The sequence below is a fragment of the Colletotrichum navitas genome, assembly GCF_030913465.1.
Source record: "Colletotrichum navitas strain CBS 125086 chromosome Unknown LY79scaffold_79, whole genome shotgun sequence".
Taxonomy (NCBI): domain Eukaryota; kingdom Fungi; phylum Ascomycota; class Sordariomycetes; order Glomerellales; family Glomerellaceae; genus Colletotrichum; species Colletotrichum navitas.
Window position 1 is genome coordinate 166896 of NW_026850625.1, and position 21046 is coordinate 187941.

At 51.8% G+C, this 21046-nt stretch overlaps 8 protein-coding genes across 8 annotated transcripts; 4 read left to right on the forward strand and 4 right to left on the reverse strand.

Moving 5' to 3' along the window:
* Positions 1-358: 358 nt before the first annotated feature.
* LY79DRAFT_377975 (uncharacterized protein) lies at positions 359-2079 on the reverse strand. Its single transcript, XM_060552850.1, has one exon. It carries the CDS (start codon positions 1829-1831, stop codon positions 407-409), a length of 1425 nt encoding a protein of 474 aa, XP_060409750.1. The 5' UTR covers positions 1832-2079; the 3' UTR covers positions 359-406.
* A 206-nt stretch (positions 2080-2285) lies between these two features.
* Positions 2286-5001, forward strand: LY79DRAFT_566707 (Pro-kumamolisin). The gene is made up of 4 exons (XM_060558845.1): positions 2286-2810; positions 2944-4188; positions 4302-4708; positions 4794-5001. Exons 1-4 carry the CDS (start codon positions 2564-2566, stop codon positions 4872-4874), a joined length of 1980 nt encoding a protein of 659 aa, XP_060409751.1. The 5' UTR covers positions 2286-2563; the 3' UTR covers positions 4875-5001.
* Positions 5002-5677: 676 nt separating this feature from the next.
* Positions 5678-7170, reverse strand: LY79DRAFT_662363 (uncharacterized protein; the record flags this gene model as incomplete). Its single annotated transcript, XM_060562810.1, has 5 exons — positions 6599-7170; positions 6402-6524; positions 6203-6327; positions 6042-6159; positions 5678-5946 (listed from the first exon to the last, which is right to left on the reverse strand). Exons 1-5 carry the CDS (start codon positions 6888-6890, stop codon positions 5678-5680), a joined length of 927 nt encoding a protein of 308 aa, XP_060409752.1. The 5' UTR covers positions 6891-7170.
* A 129-nt stretch (positions 7171-7299) lies between these two features.
* Positions 7300-9656, forward strand: LY79DRAFT_566719 (Pro-kumamolisin). The gene is made up of 2 exons (XM_060558846.1): positions 7300-9452; positions 9528-9656. The coding sequence occupies exons 1-2, from the start codon at positions 7593-7595 to the stop codon at positions 9600-9602; spliced, it is 1935 nt and encodes a 644-aa protein (XP_060409753.1). The 5' UTR covers positions 7300-7592; the 3' UTR covers positions 9603-9656.
* On the reverse strand, positions 9651-13054 carry LY79DRAFT_566729 (OPT oligopeptide transporter protein-domain-containing protein). The gene is made up of 9 exons (XM_060558847.1): positions 13004-13054; positions 12423-12876; positions 12124-12367; positions 11843-12048; positions 11542-11711; positions 11237-11430; positions 10801-11157; positions 10558-10704; positions 9651-10481 (listed from the first exon to the last, which is right to left on the reverse strand). Exons 2-9 carry the CDS (start codon positions 12858-12860, stop codon positions 9853-9855), a joined length of 2385 nt encoding a protein of 794 aa, XP_060409754.1. The 5' UTR covers positions 12861-12876; positions 13004-13054; the 3' UTR covers positions 9651-9852.
* A 127-nt stretch (positions 13055-13181) lies between these two features.
* Positions 13182-14397, forward strand: LY79DRAFT_524431 (uncharacterized protein; the record flags this gene model as incomplete). The annotated part of the gene is made up of 5 exons (XM_060555628.1): positions 13182-13491; positions 13563-13691; positions 13750-13959; positions 14059-14262; positions 14324-14397. 5 exons carry the CDS (start codon positions 13182-13184, stop codon positions 14395-14397), a joined length of 927 nt encoding a protein of 308 aa, XP_060409755.1.
* Positions 14398-14841: 444 nt separating this feature from the next.
* LY79DRAFT_673134 (Pro-kumamolisin) lies at positions 14842-17360 on the reverse strand (the record flags this gene model as incomplete). The annotated part of the gene is made up of 8 exons (XM_060564131.1): positions 14842-14887; positions 14943-15049; positions 15130-15929; positions 16003-16226; positions 16284-16404; positions 16457-16760; positions 16844-17000; positions 17119-17360. 8 exons carry the CDS (start codon positions 17358-17360, stop codon positions 14842-14844), a joined length of 2001 nt encoding a protein of 666 aa, XP_060409756.1.
* A 616-nt stretch (positions 17361-17976) lies between these two features.
* LY79DRAFT_524355 (uncharacterized protein) lies at positions 17977-18262 on the forward strand (the record flags this gene model as incomplete). Its single annotated transcript, XM_060555623.1, has 2 exons — positions 17977-18040; positions 18111-18262. 2 exons carry the CDS (start codon positions 17977-17979, stop codon positions 18260-18262), a joined length of 216 nt encoding a protein of 71 aa, XP_060409757.1.
* Positions 18263-21046: the final 2784 nt, after the last annotated feature.

A 21046-nucleotide genomic window follows, 5' to 3' on the forward strand; every position in this document is an offset into this window, starting at 1 on the left:
AGAAGAAAAAGATGTTTAGAATATAGGAAAACGAGGAGATACATGGGGTAGGGTTAGTAGTTAGGCCCCGAGCCAGGGTTAGGGTTAAAGCTTATGCTCCTAAGGCTTTAGGTAGGAGCGAGTTACTTAGAAGAAATGTTAGTGCTACAGCTAAATGCTAAATCATCTACGCCTAACTACCTACCTGTACTCGTTAAATTTAGAATCTCTAGCACCAAATTGGTTCCAACCAATCATGGATTTTCCTATCATCACACCAGGTCTAATTTATTCTTTCAATTTTTCACATTTGTATGTTTATTCGCCATAGTACCCTACGTCTGTTCAAATCACTCCGTATTGTTAGTCGCATCGCTCTAGAGAGTATTCATGACCAAGCATCCAAAGTCCCGTTGGCATCACAGTTTCATCTCTTCTCTTCGCCAGGGTTCGTTCCCTCTTCACCAATGTCCATCTCCTCTGGGCTAGCAATGGCGAACGGAGACTCCTCTTCCTCATCGTCATGGGCCTCCAACACATCGTACTTGGCAACCCTCGCCTCAGCCTCGGCAGCCTTGGTCCGGCGTCGAACCCATATCGCCAACAACGACGACTGCAGGGCTATGAATGCGGCCACAAGGCCGACGAGGAGACCAACGACACCGCCAAGGAGCAAGCCCAGGAGCAGGTTTGCCTGACCGCCAAGCATGACGAGCCGGCCAATCCAGATATGCGCGTAAGATATATACGTGCGCCGCCGAATGCGCACAAAATCGACGTGATGCTTCCAGCCCAGGAACGCCTGCAAGCCTACCGCGCCCGCGAGCGCGAGGCCGAGAAATTGATGCACCGTGTTGATTTCGCGCTGCAGCGCCAGCCCGGCCGCAACACCGCCGGCCACTGCCGTCGAGGCCAGGGCCTGTAGCATCCAGTGGTATGTGAAGGCGCGGCGCGAACCGGAGCGCATGGCCACGACGCCGGCAGGAAAGGCCACGAGGAAGGCCAGTGCCATCAGGATGCCATGAAGCCGGAGCATGGGACTTCCCGGCATCCAACCCGCGAGGCCGAGACCCGAGGGGAGCTCCGAAGCGCCCAGAGCCGCGACTCCCGGTCGGATAACGGGCAGTGAGGGCAGGTGAGCACCGGCGCTCTGATCGGCGCGCGCCATGTCGACGTAGAAGCGGCCCCAACCGCCATTACCGGCGTGATGTGCGTGCATGCGTAGGTGAGCGTCGTAGCTGTAGACGTCAAAGGCCTGGGCCTTGTTCCAGGCCCAGATCCACGGCTGCGCCGTGGCCGTGGCCGAGAGAGTGCCGCTGCCGGCGCCGTCGCCCGCCCACAGAGTGCACGAGTAGCATACGAGTGAGATGGAGGCCGTTACGGATTGCCGTGCCGTGGCCGGCACCCAGTCGGACCGCAGTACGCGCAGGTCGCCGCCGCTCATCTGCGCACGCGTCAGAAGCTGCGGCTGATGGTGGCCGGTGCCTGCGCGGATGCTGACGATGGGTCGCTCGCCCGACGCTGGGTCGCCGTAGATGATGAACATGAGAGACCCGGTCATGCTGTCGCCGGTGCCGACGGCAGTCCAGCCCACGGCCGACCGCCGCGGGCGCGTGTGCGTAAGTGTCAGATAAACGTCGTGCGCTCCCGTGCTCGTGTTGCGCGACGTGGCAAGGCCGAGACAGAAGTCGGCCGCCGCATTGGGCCTGGCGGGATCGCCGAACCGACAATACTGCACCGGTTCGGCGCGAACGGAAGGGAGCAGAAACGCGTGCAAAGCGAACAGTGCTAGGAGAAACCAGGACCAGGACCTGCCCTGGCCCGGTTCTGAGATTGCGTGGTGGGTGGTCATGGCAGAGGCGGCAGCCGTATCAAGAATTCGTGGGCTCTGACCCAAAGAGAGGTATATGAAAATGCGTGTGGGCTGTCTTTGGCATCCGGTCCAATCTGCCCGTTTGAGGCTTTCAAGTAATACCTATGGGCTTTCTTCGGTCTTGGAGAGAAAGGGGCGCTGGTAGATCGCATAGCGACGATGACCAGATCGAACCCGTGTCCAACTCATAACATGAGGCGACCCTGAGGTCATTGACACCATCGGTACGGAGGTGCCGTAGGATGTACACTGCTTAGTAGTGGCGCCGGGATAAGGACACCCTCATGCGTGGTACCCGTCGCCTAGCATGGATCCTGATCCTGCATGACCGTGCATACATACGCCGGCCGGCCCCTCCCGGAACGCGATGAGAGCCATTCATCTAGGTAGGCTATGACCGGGCGGGATGCATGGTAAGGAGGCAGGCTTAGCTGTTGACACAGGGTAAGCACCTGGTCCATTTGATTTACCTGGCTGCACCGGCATCGACCGTAGTCTTTTGCATCCCAGACTTCCTCCCATACGAGGAAGTCCTGTACTATGCAGTGAGGACAGTAGAACAGAAGTCACAGTGAAGTGTTTTTATCGGTGCTAAACCGGGCTTTCCAGCGTCTTCCTGCGAGGTCGAGTCAACACCATTGTAGTCTGTGCTGGTTTAGAACTTAGGATTTGCAGGTCTGGCCTTGCATTCAGGATCAAAGTCACCGCAGCATGTCGAGCCACGCAATGTCCTCGTCGATAGTACTACTTTTTCTGTGCGTCCTCTTCGCGACGCTGGTACACTGTTTTCCATCGTCAGAAACCAACCAGCAACAACAGTCGCATAGAATTCGCGACGCGATCCGGCAACCGTTGGGATGGAAACGTACTACGCGTGCCGAGACAGACACCGTCGTTCATCTGCAAATCGGCCTGAAGCACGATGGCTTCAAAGAACTAGAGCGGAGACTGTATGAATGCAAGTGCCCAAGCCCCGCCACCCGCGTCCATACCTCATCGGAGATCCATCATGTTTGAATGGCATCTTCCCAGGGCGCAAGGCTACTGCCGGCCTCTATCAAGCTGACTTCCTGCTTTGCGACTATCTGCAGTATCAAATCCATCCCATCCATCCTACGGCCGCCACCTTTCCGGATCTGACGTGGCACAGTTGCTCAAGCCGTCCGCCGACACGGTCCGGAAGGCAGAAGACTGGCTTATTGAACACGGCATCACCAAATATGACATGACACCCGCCAGGGACTGGATCCGGGCTTCGGTTCCTGTCCGGACAGCCGAAACTCTCCTAGATGGCGAGTTTTACCATTTTGAAAGCGACACCGACGGACACGTACTGGTGCGCACGCTGGAATGGTCACTGCCGGAACACCTCCGCGGCCATATCGACGTCGTGCAGCCAACCAACTCGTTCCTCCGCACCGTTCCACAAGACCGATACGGCGGTATCCAGAAACCCGCCTGGGAGGTCGAGGGGCGAGTCCCGACGTACGATGAGCTCGTCGAGGAGGACCTCGTGGAGCGTGGTCACATTGATATCCCCGCGCTCGCGGACCTGCCGCCCAACCCGACCGTGGCAGACGCCTGCAACCGGCTGGCCATCTCGTCGCTGTGCCTACGTGTGCTGTACGGGACGCTAGACTACGAGGTGCAGCAGCCCGTCGATGTCAACGCAACGAACAAGGTGGGTGTCGTCAACTTTCTCGGCCACAACAACAACCGGTCGGACATCGCGCGATACCTCGAGTTGTACCGACCGGACGCGGCCGCCGCGGGCGCGGCGACCGCCTTCCAGACAGTGCTGGTGGCCGGGGCGGTGGACCAGCAGACGCCCAACACGCCCGAGCAGATGAGTCGGGCGATGGGTCTCGAAGGCGCACTGGACGTCGAGACGTTGCTGGGCGTGGCGCACCCCGTGCCGCTGGTCGCGTGGAACGTGGGCGGGCGGCCGCCGTTCCAGCCGAGCGCGAACAAGGTCGAGAACTCCAACGAGCCATACCTCGAGTGGTTGCACCACCTGGCGGCGCTCGACGACGCGGCACTCCCGCGCGTCGTGTCGGTGTCGTACGCCGATGAGGAGCAGACAGTGCCGCCGCGCTATGCCGCCCGCGTCTGTGAGGCCTTCGCGCAGCTCGGCGCACGCGGCGTCAGCGTCATCGTCGCCTCGGGCGACGAGGGCGTCGGCAAGGAAGGCAAGTGCGTCTCCAACGATGGCAACGAAACCCCGAGGTTCATGCCGGCCTTTCCCGCCTCTTGCCCCTATGTCACGGCCGTTGGGGGCACGCGGCACTTTGAACCGGTCATGGCTGGGTTCGATGCGCGGGGCGGGTTCAGCACAGGTGAGTTACCAAAGCCCTTAAGGGAGGGAGGGAGGGTATCGTAAGATGCCTCCAGGTCTTCATCGTCCTCATCAGAACGCTGACAAGAAGGCGTGGTTTGAATAACTTGTTAGGCGGCGGCTTTAGTAACTACTTTCCCCGGCCCCGCTACCAGGAGCCGGCCGTTGCGGCCTACGTTGCCGGCCTGAACACGACACACCAAGACCTATACAACCCCCACGGCCGGGGGATTCCCGACGTCGCCGCCATGGCCTACCACTTCCCCGTTGTGTGGAATGGCACGTCGCATCTGCTGGATGGCACGAGCGCGTCGGCGCCGGCCTTCGCCGCCGTTATTGCCCTCGTCAATGACGCGCTGCTGGCGGAGGGGCGGCCGCCTCTGGGCTTTCTGAACCCCTGGCTCTACAGCTCGGCCCTGCCTGGCCTGCGTGATGTCGCCGCCGGCTCAAACCGCGGCTGCGGTACCATGGGATTTCCGGCCGTGGAGGGCTGGGACGCAGCCACCGGGCTCGGCATGCCGGTAGGTTCTTCCTTATTTTGTTCCCGAGGCTACTCTTTCCTCCGCGACGTTCATATGGGACTTGTAATTGACATATTGGCCGCAGTGGTTTCCAGTCCTCAAGCAGTTGGCGCTCCGGGATGCTTTTCGGTGGGACCATCCTTGGTATATAGCGAACTTGGCATGACAAAGGAAAAGACTGATCAGACGGTTCTTCCCCACTGGATTGCGCCGGAAGGTGGTTAGAGTCATGTATATTCATCCTGTAACAGTAATTACAATAAGACAAACCAAAATTTTGAATAGGAGGAAGAACTAGTAAAACCTAGCCTTCTTCCTTGGCAACTTCAACCTAACCGCTACCGCTGCTGGCAGGCTACGGGATTTCTGATTTGATCCGTCACCATAGCTGGGCCTCTCCGCTGCAAAGCTAAAAGAACCATGTATTATGATGGTTCAGTAGAACAACAAAAGAATAACAATTGTAACTGTCTCTCTTCAATATAGGGGTCTTTCTGGTATGCCTAAACGCGGCCAACGTCTGGGCCCCGCAGAAGGAGAAATCGTAGTCAGACTTAGAGAAAAACTCCCGTATTTAGCGTAAAGTCTGAGAGGAGGATTATCCTAAAACATCCGTTATCGTATCCGAGTGCCGTCACACGCAAGAGGCAATTTTCCAGGGCAGATTGATCCACTTGTACCATACTCTTCACATCTAAATCAAAATTTGTAGTATAAATCGACCCAATGAATAGCTTCTAGAGCCAAAAGTTTGTGGTTTTTAGCGGATTGAAACCGGTTACTTTACTATCTTCTCTAGGCGGACAACCAATCCACCCCCCTCAGCTACTCATGTAGGTAACAATCTGTACCCGTATTTCACACAGTACAAACATGTCCGTGTGAGAACCAGCACAATAAATTTTCAACCGCAGCTGCGTTGATTTAATGGTGATAGTCCTCACCGTGTGGATAAGCCGGGCCTGTAGTTCAACTATTAGCGGAATGGGTGAAAAGTGGAAGTGACAGAGACATTGGATATATCGCAACCTCACCTTTGGAGGGGTGGATCAGCCAGCCCGGTTTCATCATGTCAACCGTCCGCGCTTTGGTCCACTGCGCGAGCTTGTCCCAGTTGGCGCACTGGTGGTGCGTTGCGTTGGCCACTGGTACCAGGCTATTTGGCGACCACTGGAACGTAATGACGCCGACATCGGCGTGGCACATGGCCGATTGGCGCAGGAAGTCCAAACAGTGATCTATTATTGCACCAATGGGCGTGTAGGGTCAGCAGCTTCCCATAGCCAGCGGAGGGGGATGGACGGTGGATGCGCGTCTGCGTCACGGCTCATACCTTTGTGCTGGCGATTGCTTGCTTGTTCCGCAGGCGTGTCACCCTGTGGGTAGACGTCTGGATAGGTGTATTGATAGAGGCGTTTCTGCAAATGTGAAGCGTGCGTCAGATAGCGAACCTAAGGGGACAGGCAAGGGGGTTAAACTGCCCTAGTTACATACAATACAGTGAAGCTCGTGGTATACGTTCAAGGTGCCGAGGAACCCCGAACCGTCAGGGACAGCTACACCAAACTGATCACGGCCGAGAGCTTTTATATACTCTGGCTCCAAAACAATGTTCTCGTCTAGGTACAGAGTCAACAATTAAAAATCCAAGGTAAGTATTGATGTCTAGGTGGGCGGGAATGGCGGCACTCACCATTGATTATTCTGTGCCAATTTCGATTCACCTCCTCCCTTGGAGGTCCGGAGAACGGCCCATGTTCATTATCGTTGTTGATAAAGGTCTGCAGTTCCCACTCTACGCCATCGTTGGCCGGGGCTCAAAAACATGTTAGCCATCCATCCCAGTATGCCCCCACTGCCTGAGCCGAGCTTGACTTGGACGAAACTTACAGTTGACAAGCTGCGGACCATACTTTCGCAGCTTGTTGACTTGTGCACGCAGAGACAGAAAGCTCCCGATGTATACAGAAAGTAGAATGGCATGTACGATGACAAAGGAGATCCACCACAACCGACGGCGGCGCGTGATATGGTTTGAACGAATCTCCCGTATCTCTCTCTCGCCGAGAAAGGAAGAGGAATCGCTGTCGGGAGCAGACGAGGGCAGGTCCATCGAGGTCTTTTCGAGATTTTCCCCGGGGCTGAAAGATCGGTCCAAGTCGGAGCGTTGTTGAGATCCCATTGTGGGCGAAAGGCGTATATTGAGCACGAAAGCGACGGTAACCTGCGCAGTTTCGTGGCCGCTAGTATGTTTGGGCGACGAGAATCAGTGCAAGCATGAATCAGGAAGAGACCACAGGTGCAGCGACAACATGGAAATCGGATGTGTCCTGCCAAAGAGTAGCCGCATGGGTTTCGAGGCGGACCTCACCATCGCAGCGTTCCGCAAGGCTCCAGACGTGCAGTCTTGCTCGAGGCAACCTTCCGCCACAATGACCAGTATCTAGATACACGTGACCTTTGTTCAGAGACGATACGTAGTAACTGACAATACTTTTATTGTGGCACTGCAATGTGGTCGTAAGAAGCTTGAATTGCTTTACTACGCTTACTCTTATGGTGACCCTGCATTAGGATTTAGGTAATATGACCCTGCATTGGGTGTGACCCTACATGTAATTGCCAAGCCACCCCCAAGCGTCTATCCCCCATTTCAATTCAGAGATATTCCACGCCCGTAAGTTCGCCTAATTCATGTCGTTACAGCATGTGAACTTGTGTCGTGCTAGGCAACACTCGATGGTCTAGTTGTGATCGGCATTCCGATTGTGCTTGGCGGCGTTGAGCCTCACTTCATGTTGTTGCCACATGCAATGTTCAACCGTCTGGACTGACCAGCTTTGGCCCCTTTCTCGATTTGAATGCTTCTGCAAACTCGAACATCATGCCGTTGTCCATCGCCAGGCGTCTTATCGTAATAATCCTCTGGTGTTATCTCCATTCGCCAATAATCCCGAGCGTCTCGGCGAGGTTTACTCAGAGTTCCATCAAAGAGCGTCATGAGGTACCTCGCGGATGGGATCTTGTTGCAAGAGCACCCAAAGATGGCCGCATGTCGCTCCATATTGGCCTGCAACCGGAGAGTCCTGGGCAGCTCGAACGCCACTTGAACGAGATTTCAGACCCATTCCATGAAAGGTTTCGACAGTATCTTTCTGCCGATCAAGTTAAAGAACTGATGCGACCCTCGGAGGAAACTATTGACGTCGTCCACGACTGGCTTGTAGACTGTGGAATAAGTCCAAGCAGTTTCAAGTTCAGCGCAGGGAAGGACTGGGTCATCGTCCCGGACTTGACCATTGCCGCGGCTGAGAGACTCCTTCAGACATCGTACCACGTGTACAGAAATGCCGACCAAGAGCTAGTCCGCGCTGTAGAATGGTCACTCCCCCTCCTACTTCATGACAGAATCGACATGATCCATCCAACAACATCATTCTTCGTCACAAAAAGCCCACGCCGGTGGCGAAGGAGCGATGGCAAGGTCAACACATCGACACCCTCCTCACTGAACGATGCCGCAGAGGCTGTCGATGATGGGGTCGCTGCGGCGGAGGGCGTAGACCTCACCAACCCCCCCGTCGATTTGACGCCGGAACAGGCCTGCAATACAAGTGCTGTAGCTCCTATCTGTCTCCGTGCTTTGTACGGAACGCTGGGCTACACAGTCCAAGCCCCAGAGACGAATAGCATGGCCCTCTCCAACTACTGGGGAGAGTTCAACAACCGTTCCGACATCCGCCAGTACCTGAGAAACTATCGACCTGAGGCTACACGTGCCGCGGACGAGTTTACGATTGCGAACTTCGACGGTGCTGTCAACCAACAGGAGCCCGCCACCCAGTCCCAGCTAGATAATCGTCAGGGCCGCGAGGGCAACCTAGATGCCCAGGTCATGCTCGGCATCGGATATCCCACACCTCTATTGACGTACAGTACGGGCGGACCCCTACCTCCTTACAACCCCGACCCCTCGTTCCCAGAAAACACCAACGAGCCTTTCCTGGCTTGGCTGCAGCATGTCATTGCCCAGCCGGAGCTCCCCGCTGTGATCAGTACGTCGTACGCCGATACCGAGTACACCGTTCCCCCCTCCTACGCCAGGCGGGTCTGCAACGGCTTCGCGCAGCTGGGCGCGCGCGGCGTGACCGTTGTGTTCGGATCGGGCGACTGGGGCGTCGGAGCCCCGGGAACATGCCACGCGCCCAATGAGACGGCGCTGCGCTTCGTAGCGCGCTTCCCTGAGAGCTGTCCCTACGGCACGTCGGTTGCGGCGACGAGGGGGATCAACCCACAGAGGGTCGCCTACAACGAACGGAACGGGTTCGTGAGCGGCGGAGGCTTCAGCGAGTATTTTCCCCGGCCCAGCTACCAGGATATCGCCGTAAGCTCATACATAGCCCGGCTCGATGGGAAGCATGACGGGCTCTACAACCCACACGGCCGGGCCTACCCCGACGTCGCAGCCATGGGCTACCGGATTATGACCGTATGGAACGGGACGACCAGGGTCGTGGATGGGACCAGTGCCTCCGCGCCCATTTTTGCCGCTGTCGTGGCTTTGGTCAACGATGCGCTCATCGCCAAGGGTGAACCCACTCTGGGGTTCTTAAACCCTTGGCTGTATGCGGGCGGAGGCGCCAAAGCTTTCAGGGATATCACGGTTGGTTCTGCCAAGGGATGTGATACGGATGGGTTTCCTGCTGTAGAAGGGTGGGACGCGGCAAGCGGCTTTGGCACTCCGGTAAGCTTGTCTTTTTCCTTGAATTTCTTCTATCCTTGCCGTCAGTGTCAGAAACTCATCCTAATCAATGAACAGTGGTTCCCTGATTTCAAAGAGCATGCTCTAAAGTGGGGTTTTCGGTCCATCAGGCCGTGGTACATCGTAGACTAGTTAACTCTGCTTAGACTTCACGAAGAAGAGAAATACATAAAAGTTCAACTCCCGATCGTCGCAGGTTTTACGATGAATGATCTATATATGATACCCATGTCTAAGTATACCAGTGACTTACGTTTCGATCCTGCTTCAAGTCTTTTCACTTGGTGATATTCCCGCCTATGATGAAAAATGGGATCTATGTCGTTCTGTGCAGAGCTCCGGCACGATCTTTTAGTTCCGAATTTACAAACAAGACAGCCCTCTAACACCGGCCCGCAGGACACCCAAGCCCGAGTGACCATTGCTGTCCTCCGACGCCCACGATGGACAACACGCAATTGACCGTCCCCCCAATACCTTCACCCGCCACCAGCCCGGCCGCAATAGCGAACAAGTACCTCTCAAAACCTACTGGGGCCTTCCATTTCCACACCTTGGCAGCAATGGCACCCAGCATCATGGACACGCTCGTCTGAGGGGACGGCAGCGTGAATGCCAGAGCGAAGATCATCATGTTGGGCATGAAACGCTGGCCCCCCTGCCACGCGCCGACGACCAGGAAGCGCCTCACCATGACCAGGAGAACCGATAACACGGCGAGGCCGGCCGAGAAGCGGGCACTTGAGGGAGGGACCGGCGGCGTCGGTGCGCTGGCGGCGATGGCGACGGCTCGCCAAGCCGCGATCGAGGGCCCCGGGAACTCGCACGCCCGTTCCCCTGCCTCGCCTTCTGATGACGGGTTGGTGATAATGCACGGGTACGCTGTGGCGAAGAGGACGAAGACGGACGGCGCCACAAGCGTCGCTACCAGTGTCCCAATGAGTTGGGCAGCGTACTGCAGACGCGGCGGGGTGCGCAGGAGAAAGCCGACTCGGAAGTCACCTATGAGGTCTTTGATACCATGATACCTGGTGTTAGCTGATGACCTCTCTATGTCATACAATAGGGATGAGGGAACGAGGCTTACCAACACCTTGGCTGGCCCCTATGTTCGTGAGGCTGGCGCCGAGCAGGTTCAGGCGCTGGGCATCAGTTATGCTTCCGCCCGTTGCTTGCGTCACACCGCTGAGGACGGCTTGTGAAACCTTGGATATGGAGTTGATTGGAGTTGTATCTACGATTGCAGAGAGTCAGTGAAATGAGAGGCTACTGCGGCATATCATCTTGAGCAGTAGGCATATGTTAGGTTTCAAGAAGTGGTAATACTAACCCGTTGCACCCGTCGCTTGAATGGCAACGAGCGACATACCAAACGACAAGACGAGGGCGAGCACAGATTCAAGGATCGGCATGTTAAACTGCCAATATGTGAGCAGGACGGCCAAGACCACGAGTACGCAGACACCGGGCGCCCACATCCACGTGGCAATATCTTTCTCTTCCAATTCTTTTTTCGCTGCTTCTTTTTCATCTTCGACCGTGGCCTGGATGTCTTCGTCTGCAAGAATGTCGTAGTTGTCTGACAACCTCCGTCTGTACCTCACAAGCAGTCGCAGGAGCCTAGCGCTGGCTGCTTTAGATGAGATGAGTGTGAGATTCCAGAATAGACGCCATTGGCAACCAAGCTCTGTTTACAATGTTCTTGATTAGTGTGAAGTCAAGATCGGCATAAAATTGCCTTTCCAAAGGAGGGTGTTGTCGCGTACCTGCGAAGGCAACCGCAAGTGTGCAAATCACGCCAGGCCATAGTAGCCAGTACCTGGCACTTGGGTGGCTTACACTTGCAAAGTCGTCTGACATGGATTTGTAAGATGTTAGGCCCGCCCATCCCGCCTCGCTGGTAGGAACCGGCTGTCCAAAGGCAATGTCATGTTCCACAAGATACGGCCCCAGGAGCCCCCTTTATTCGTACCAGTGAAAGTGTTAGAGGTTTGCGCCTACTGATACAGAGAGATATTGACCACGGGGGAAAATACTAAGAGAGATGATAAAGGGGATCGGGGAGGCTTACCATGCTGTCACTGACCCAGCAAAGAACGAGCAGGCTACTTTAAAGTCAACTAACATGCCTATGCCCATCATCGCTGGGGACAGCTCTATAACCCATCCCCAGCTCTCTGCAGCAATGGCCAGGCTGTGGACGATGTTTGCATTCGCGAGCCAGGTAAACACATGCCACTCCTAATATACATTAGTTACTGGCATCCTTTGGGGATAGTTATGGAAATGGGGACCCTGTCGCATGTGGGTAGGAGGCTGCCGTGAAAGGGCTGGGCGCTTAGAGCCATAGTGCGATGCTCCCATGTACATACCCAAAGAAGGCCCGGCGCGTACTGAGAGACGACCCTGAGCACCATGGCCGCTCCAAAAGCATAGATGGTTGCTTTCAGCTTTGGGCGGGCTGCCTCTTCCCCGTCAGCGGCCGAGTGCATGCTATGAATGCTCATAGCCGTTGCCATAGAGGAAGGGAAAACGAGATCGAGATCCCGGGCAACATCCTCGATAAAAAGCTTGCGAACTGTAAAGGTAAATTAGCCAAAGATAGCAAGATCTGATCCTCGCCTGTGAGCGGGAGTAAAGAAAGAATACTCACGTGGGGCTATGGTAAGGAGACCAAAATATCCGCCAACGGCGACGAGTGACACGATGCGGAAGAAATCCTGCACTGGCGTGCGCAGCAGCCCAAGCTGATACAGTGCTGGAATGCCAGAAATGAATACATTGGACATGCCTCCCGAGGCTGTGGCAACGGTCTGCACTATGTTGTTTTCGTGAGGGCCAAATGGCTGCTTCGATCCGGCTGCGTATCTCTTCAGGACCGCAAAGCCGACCATGGCCTACCTAGGCAGCTGATTAGTCACGATGCAACTCATGTCCATGTATATCACCTACACCTATCATATTCGCCGACGACGTCCATCCAGCCCGGAGGCCAAGGTAGATGTTGGAAGCGTTGACCAATGCGCCACAGAGACTACCCAACAGGATAGCCCGAAGCGTAACCACTTTCACAGCGCCATTGTAAGCAGGTGCTTTCTCCAGCGGCACAAATGCATCAAATGGGGCTACTGTCGTATCAGTTTCTGAATCTGAGTCGGCATCGCTGCCTGGGGCGAGCTCAATGTGTTGCGAGCGATGCATCACAGTAGAAACTAAAAACGAACAACGGCGACAGAACGTAGGATGGGTGGTGGCACTCCTGGCAGACCCTATACACGACGAAATCAGAGCGCGAGGCTTCATGAGGATACCAAAATCGGAGTTGGTCAAGACACCATTATCGAAACAGCCGCTGGTCACGCGTGCCAGATTGTGTACGAATGTATGCATGTATGCACTGTCATGGTAAGTAAGCCTCTTACCTGCAGGTCATGCCGTGCATGTCATGGTGCGACTAGAAGAGTCAACCCTTGCCACCACGCCAAGCCTTGCTTGTCATCGAGTGCGTGCTAGTGCTGACCAACAATTACAGGCTTCACGATTGTGAGAGAATATAGTCACGTGAATTCCAAGAGCAATGGCGCTTAAGGAAGCATACTGTTAGAGATGAACTGGGTTGAGCTGGTCTCATAGCCCGGATTTCAAGATCAGCTACCCATCGAGTTGCTTCTGGAGATACTGTCTAGGCCAACTACAGGAATTTCAGGCATCATGGCGATTGCATTTTTTCAAAAGCTAGGCCAGCGGATATGGCTACCGAAGACCAAGGCAGGAGGAAACTATTCGTCAATCTTGGGTGGAATGACAACTGACGGACATCGGATCTCTGTGGACGAGAACTCGGATGATGGCCTCCTTGAGAAGGGCCAGACTGCACACAGAGAGGCAGCTTCACGGCAACTGCCCCTCTGGAGAAACGGTCGCTTTCTAGCCTTCCACGTCATCTTGTTCGCCATTTATCTCTTGATCCTGTCCTTGGTAGCCAATGCCTATCCTCCTCAATACCCTGGGCTCCCCTTTTGTAAGTATATCTCCATGCCCCCCCCCTGCTGGTACACCGCCAAAGACTGATATTGGCGATTTGTTGTTTAGCTCCGGCCAGAAGTGTCGTAGAGTATGCAGAAAAAGGCTTCGACCTCGAGGACCGTATCCAAGACGGGAGCCTGTACACCGGCAAGCCGAGCGCGCAGCTCGACAAGGCGTGGCATGACCTTCTCAACGGTAAGTTACTTGCCCAGCTCATCTCTTCACGTCCAATCGCTAACTTGTGCTGTGCCAGACGAGAACATTCTGCTCGAACCCGAGTATATCCAGCATTACGGGCGGCAGGACACGGCCGTCGAGGTACCCGAGGGCGGCCGCTACATCGGCACCCTGAACGTCTACCACGAGCTGCACTGCCTGAAGCGCATCCACCACTTCATGTACTCGGACCACTACTTTCCGGGGCTCTCTAAGCATCAGATGGAGCTCAACCGACTGCATAACGGTACGGCCGACCCCCTTTGCCCCAGCGCCACGTCCATCAGCTCGACCCGTGACAAATAAATCTGGATGAACTGACAGACATTTTGTTTTCTCTTTACAGAGCACTGCATTGATTTCCTCCGGCAATCAGCCATGTGTCACGCTGATATCGGGCTCATCACCTATAGCTGGCACGCCGACCAACGTATGCCCATCGCCAATGCAACATCGCACCAGTGTGTCAAGTGGGACCGACTGGCCGCATGGACGCATGATCGTGCGGTAGACATGATGAAGCCCGACTGGCTGATGCATCCCACGATGGGTAAGGACTTAGCCACCCATATTCGATCTTGAGATTCCGGATATTAATGTTATGATACTAGGACCTGCTTACCCTGATGGGCAGGGCGACAGCCTCGGTGCTGCCGAGTCGCCTCACCTTGGCCATGGGCACTGATGAGACCCCCCTGAGTGCATTGAGAATATTGGGAAGGTGTAGAACGATTGAGAATCCTCGGCCTGAGCCATGCAGGCCGCTATTCGGTGAAAGTGTTGGTTCGGATGTATTGAGTTGTTCAAGTCCACTAGATATGAGTAAAGCTAAAACACCTGGACAAAATGACGTGTGATTCACTCCCGGCAGTCAGTGTAAGAGAGTGACCACTGAGCCTGAGGTGATAGCACATGCAACAATATACCAAAGGTTGAAATATGGTTTATCCTCATTGAACTTCTAACCCTCAGGTCCGACAACATTGTTTCTACGTTATGTGGTATCTTTCTAAATCCATTTACGGTAATATTGGGCTATGGATTGCGTGTAAGACAGTCCTTATTGATTATGGTTATGTGCTCAAAAGTTCAAAAGCAACTATCTATCTAGGAACATATTGTATTCCATTCAATTTTCCGTGAGAACCTTCCGAAGCTTATCAAATCGGGGAGAGCTTTTCAATAAAACATTAGTTAGTGCGTCAGGATGGAAAAGCTGTATGGACTTACCCAAGTCCCGTAACGGGATCCCAGCCCTTGGCTGCCGTAAACCCGGTCGAGTTGCATCCAGGGTTGCTCCCTTCGACGATGTCATTGAATACCTCTGGGTGTTCGTACTTGAGCAAGGTCAGTTATATGTAAGTTGAACCAGATTAAAGGAGGGAATGGGTATGGGTGGGCGTAGTGAAAATCATACCAAGATGGGGTGCACAAAACCAAGGGTGGGCTTTCCGGCAGCGATGCGCTCCTCGTTGATGAGGGTCAAAATAGAGGCCCAGATAGGAGCCGACATCGAAGTACCTCCCACGACATACCACTTTCCGCCCGACACTAGAAGGGCCCTATCTCCCACAGCAGCGACGTCAGGGAACCCGCGGCCGACGCGGCTGTACGCGCCACTGCGGACATCTGTGAAGTCGCCGTCCTTGACCGGCTGCTCGTACCCCGTAAACGGTAGCCCGGGGGCCACGGTGTCCAGGTACTGCTGCACAGCGTTCTTCTGGTAGTCGGGAGTAGGAAACACGTTGCTGAAGCCGCCGCCGCTGGAGATGCGGGCGGAGGCGACCTCGTGCAGCGGCTGCCCGTAAGCCGAGGTCGTCGAGTTGCTCGAGGCGCGGTTTAGCTCGGTGGCGCCGACGGACAGCACGTAAGGGCAGTTGCCAGCAAATGTCGGCATGAAGACGGTCTCGCCGCCGCCGCCCCGGAGGCACTCGCACTCGCACGAGCCCTCGCCACCGACGCCGTTGTCGCCCGACGCCATGACGACAGTCGTGCCCTGCAGCGCCAGCTTCATCCACTCGCGGCACTGCCGCTCCATGTAGGCGTCAGGCAGGTAAGACTCGATTCCGACATACGATATAGAGATGACGTTAGTGGGCTTGAACACGCCGCACTGCAGTGCACCCTTATACCCGCCGTAGTGCGGATTGGGGTACACCGGGTCAAGGTCGCTCGGCGCCGCTGCGCAGTAGCTGCCGTCAATGGCGTCCAAGAAAGCTGCGAGCGTTCGGTTGTCAGCAGGCCTGATAACTTGAAGAACCGCCCAAACGAAGAGAGGCGAGATTCATACAGTTGAAAAACCCTTCGAAGTTTCCCTTGTACTCATAGTACTGGTCGTCGACCTGGTAGAGTACGGGCTTTTGCGGGTGTATCAGCGGCCACGCTATGTCAAAGTCCAAGGCTGACTCCAGCCCTAGCTTCGTCGGGAATACCGGAGAGCCTTCCTCAATGGCACCGATGGCGCCGTCAATGAGACGCTCCTCGGGGTAAGTTCCCGGGGTCACAGCCCACGACCTGAGACGATATTAGGTCTACGACCATGGATGTCCCCCACGGTATGTGAACACCTACGGATAAAGAGTACTCCATAAAATGTCGAAATCCTTTAGACTATAGTGGCTGTTCTGGGCCTCGAATATGCCCAGCTCATTTCCAGCGGTGGAGGTCGTTCCATTGGAAATACCGTATTGTACTGCTTAACATTAACGCCAACACAATCCTGAGCCGGGAGGCAAGTATCTCACCTCTGGTACACTCGGCCGTGATGTAAGTATCACAACTCGTCGCATTGAGACTAGGAAAGCCTGGCAATGGAGTAATGGCGGGCTTGACATCGCCTCGCTTGGCCTTCCCCGACCCAGGGTGGCTGTTGGATCTCGAGCGCAGCCGTGTGCCGGGGGTCACGTAATCTATGTGCTCACGCACGTGGATTGGAATGTGGTACTCCTCGGTGGCAATGTCTTGAGAGCCGTCCTGGTGCTCCCAGATGTAGAAGTCCGAGTAAATGAGCGACTGCAGCTGGCTGGTATTGGCGTCAAATTGGATCCACTAGGCACACATGTAAAGTATCAGTCGAGTGTGTGCTGTATGGATAAAATAACGGCGACGATATTCCGAGACGAAACACCTACCTGTCTGTTGGCCGACTGCCCAATCCGGTCCCTAGAGATACCGCAGTCGACCAGCCAGCTGACAACGATGTCTACGCTAGTCTGTGCAGGGGCAAAAAAGTCGATAACTTCTTGGGGGCGCATATGCTTCCCATAGTTGGTGGAATATGGATTGGCGCTTTGCGTAGTCCCATATCAGTCACAATGTTTTGTTCGAATTATCCAAGTACACCGCTGCAGTTGGCGTCTGTACTTGGAGTGGCATAAGGGATGTGTAAACGATAATTATCACATACATATCCATGAGCTTGTCATGCCCTGCTTCCAAATTGGACTGCTTCAGTCCAATACGCACTGGCAAAACGACATCGTCGCTCAGCCTTTGTATTTTCGCCCATTTTTGGCTGACCGAAGGTGCCTGGCGCTGGTGTAACACGTAGCTGCGCGGGATGACCCGGTCTCTCGGTGACGGGGCGCCCGAGGTTCCCAAGATCAGCCAAGCGGCAGTAAAGAGATGGGAAAGGCGGAGCAGCTGCATAGTAAGCTAGACAAACTTATCAAGCAGAAGATAACCCAAAAAAATGATTGGTTCAGCCTCCTGTGGTCGGGCGAGCGAGAGTTCCTGTATATATTGTGCTGGAGCTCTTATCACTTACTCCAGGTTCAGGCCTGGCACACGGGTCAGTCCCGGCCGAGCGCTGCGATGCCCAGTGAAATTCTAGCTGACGAATATTATCAGCCTGGAAGCCTTCAAATGCAACCATCGACATGCGTGGTCATGTCTTGGTGACAATGCATAAGCATATGCTGACTGAGGTAAGCAAATATTGCTTTACGTGGCACGCTATCTTTCCTCTTACATCCCCACGCAGTCGTCAACAGCTGCCCGACTCGCTACGAGTGCCGAGGTCATGCAGTGCAGGCGCTGCTACGAAGCGGGCAGATCTTTCCGCCACCGCCAACTTGGTAGTTGATATCCCACTGTACGTCTGTTATGCACTCTCAAGGCCCAGACCGCAAACACGACAGGCATGCAGATATAAAAAGAAGGATTGAATCCTACGCTCTGATTACTATGCCACGTAACTAACAGTACCCGTCAATGTCGTTTACCCACTTCTAAGCCACCCCAAACGAGTTGTGAAACTTCCAAGATGCCCGCCACAAAGCCTGCAACAGAAACTACGAAGACCTCGAGCGCATCAGAATATAGCTATGGTAAGCAGGTAGCACCCCAAGTAGATGTCATTTGGAATCGCCCTACTCATGATCACTGGACATTCCATAGACTCGGATAATGCATCAATTGTGAGTGCCAAGATAAAAGTCAAGGAGTCCAAGACAAAAGCCCAGTCAGACAGGGCGTCTTGGAGGAGGAAGGCGATGGCCGACACAGCCTTTTCTTACAGGTGTCTCGCAGGTAAGTCGACAACTGCATAACTCCTCGTTACTTCTTCGTTGTCCTCATGTGCATGTAGAGATGAAAATGTGATGCGTTTGCCGGTGGAGAGGGATTCAGACGGAAGAGTAGAATAGAAGAGGACCTTCCATATTTGGCATGTCCTGCTACATGTGTGCTAGAGGACCAGTCAGAACCTTGAGGGTTGTCCTTGAATTACAATTTCTACATTACTAGGTAAATAAATAAATGCATTTTCCCTAGGCTGGCAGTACACGCCACCTATCTGAATTGGACTGAGCGGCTGTATATTAATCGATGAACGTAGACCCGCTGTGTGACCGAGGCCAACACTAGGCTATCCTGCAACTCTGTACACCAACAGAGCCTCCGAGAAAGCACGCAATTTGAACCATGCAGGTCCATCGAAAAGCGCCTTCCTTGGGGAAAAGAGGTTCTGATCGCAGTTTGGCTAGCCTCTCAACGGAGATAGTGATTCATTTACGCAATATCAAGAACCCAGAGATACTTCTAGAGGCCTTGCGGAAATATTGCGGACCTGGAAACTTTACAATAGAGGTAATTAACCAAATCACGGCATTTCAGCCAAGTGGAAGACTAATCTGACATGCGATCGTAGCTTCGCCAGAACAAATTCAAGATCAAGTCACGAACCGAAATTCCCGATAACGTTATCCAACCAAACCTGCTGCGAGCGACTGAGAATCCGAAAGGGTAGAAGATTTCTTGGGTGTCATCTGCGAGTGAACAGATCGCTGGTGTGGAAAGGTTATACGATATTTGGGATGGGTTCAGCGTGGTCTTCAATTTCTACCGAGCTTCATTTAGCGTTTCCTCAACTTTGTCCATTTCACGAGTTATTGCCAAGATACCCTGATTGATAATCGAAACTAGGCTCCTATCACGTGCATTATTCCTCATCCAAACCATGTGGGAGCAGCAAGGTGAGGCAATATCCGTTGATATTGGTGATGTGTAGCTGACTAGAAGTGGGCTGCCTACAGTGGGCAGAGGCTGCCCGAGAAGGAGGTGGAGGTGGGTCACGTGACCCATGGGCTCCTCCACCAACATTCCCCCTCAGGCTCTGCTAGCCTACTCCTATATACTGTAACAATAGGGGCAAATAACTGCCTAACCCTAAATCCTCTAAATCTAAGGAGTTTTTAAAGTATATAATAACTTTAGTAAAAAGCTAGTAATTTACCTATTAATCTAGTAATAATTTATTTATATACTAATAAGCTTATATAATCTATATAACCTATTATCTATATAGTCTATTTATATATATATATAACCTATTAATTTAACCTATTTACTATACCTAGTAGTTTAATAAAATCCTTATGTTTATTTAAGGCTAGTGCCTTTATAAGGCTATTAATAGCTATCTTAGTACTATAAATAAGTTAAAAGATAATATTCTTATAGGTATAAACCTCTTAGATTATCTATTTATATTAGATATTAATACTTTAAGTTTATACTTTATTAAGAGGATTTATAATATTAACTATTATATTAGTACTATTAGTAAAAAGGATAGTTAAAGTATCTAGTAGTTAGCTAAAGAGCTATTTAGTATAGTAATAAATCTACTTTATAGTAATTACTACTAGCATAAGGTTAATAAACTTTACTTTAGTAAAGCTTAAAGTAATAAAGGTTTATTACTTAGACTTCTAGGCTACTAGTAAGCTAATAAAGTAGATAATATAACTACCTATAGATACCTATAATAAGTAATTATTAGTAAAAGAAGTATTTACTATAGTATAAAGGCTAATATTAGTAAAGAGGTTAAGTCTACTAAATAAGATACTATAATAAGTACTACCTTTAAGGTAGTAAAAAAGGTACTTAATATTACACTTTAGTGTAGGTACATTAATTATAAATTTAATGCTTCTCCCTTTTCTAAATAGACAGAGGATTTTATCTATAAATAGTAGTAATTTCTAAGTATAAATAGCTAAATAATTCTCTAAGAATTCCTAGAGAATTCCTAGAGAATTCCTAGAGAATTCCTAGAGAATTCCTAGAGAATTCCTGGAGAATTCCTAGAGAATTCCTGGAGAATTCCTAGAAAATTCCTAGAGAATTCCTAGAGAATTCCTAGAGAATTCCTCTGCTAATGTTCCTAATATTCCTAAGGCATTAGCTAGCTAGTAGCTAGTTAATATCTTATATATTATAGGGTAAATCCTCTATAGAGTAAGTATTCTATAGTATAATAATTACCTATATATAAATTACTTTTTGTCCTAAAATATAGATAATTTATAAGTAAAATAAACTAACCTATAAGTAATAGAATTATTATAACTACCTAGTTTTATTTATAATCCTCTAAATACTTTTTTCTTATTTACTATATATATAAAGTTATTTACTTTATTCTTATCCCTATAGGTAATCCTTTGCTATTTATTAATTATTATTATATATTAGTTATAATTTAAGGGAATAACTATATTCTTACTTAATTTTTATACTCTCTAGGAGCTAAACTATATCTATAGAGTAAATATTAGCTATATTAGCTAGGCTTATACTTAATTTCTTAAGCTAATTATTATTATACTTATATATATTATTATATATATAGTTATTAAGTATTCTAAGTTACTTTTAACTATATAACTTAATATAAAATAAGAATATTCTAAGGTAAATAGTAGTAGTAGCCTATATACTCTCTTTAGTCTTATTATATATATACTAGTAAAGTATATTACTATTAATATTATAAATAATAAAGTTATTATCTTAGATAGTATAGATTATTTTTATAACTAGCTATA

Excerpts from the sequence above, each read along its gene's own strand:
- LY79DRAFT_377975 (XM_060552850.1), bottom strand. The coding sequence starts at position 1,831 with ATGACCACCCACCACGCAATCTCAGAACCGGGCCAGGGCAGGTCCTGG.
- LY79DRAFT_566707 (XM_060558845.1), top strand. The coding sequence starts at position 2,564 with ATGTCGAGCCACGCAATGTCCTCGTCGATAGTACTACTTTTTCTGTGC. Across the intron at positions 4,189-4,301 it reads GCGGGGCGGGTTCAGCACAG|GCGGCGGCTTTAGTAACTAC; the intron begins GTGAGTTACCAA and ends ATAACTTGTTAG. Across the intron at positions 4,709-4,793 it reads CCACCGGGCTCGGCATGCCG|TGGTTTCCAGTCCTCAAGCA; the intron begins GTAGGTTCTTCC and ends TATTGGCCGCAG.
- LY79DRAFT_566719 (XM_060558846.1), top strand. The coding sequence starts at position 7,593 with ATGCCGTTGTCCATCGCCAGGCGTCTTATCGTAATAATCCTCTGGTGT. Across the intron at positions 9,453-9,527 it reads CAAGCGGCTTTGGCACTCCG|TGGTTCCCTGATTTCAAAGA; the intron begins GTAAGCTTGTCT and ends ATCAATGAACAG.
- LY79DRAFT_566729 (XM_060558847.1), bottom strand. The coding sequence starts at position 12,860 with ATGCATACATTCGTACACAATCTGGCACGCGTGACCAGCGGCTGTTTC. Across the intron at positions 11,158-11,236 it reads ACTTGCGGTTGCCTTCGCAG|AGCTTGGTTGCCAATGGCGT; the intron begins GTACGCGACAAC and ends CATTGTAAACAG. Across the intron at positions 10,705-10,800 it reads TCAAGCGACGGGTGCAACGG|ATACAACTCCAATCAACTCC; the intron begins GTTAGTATTACC and ends CTGCAATCGTAG.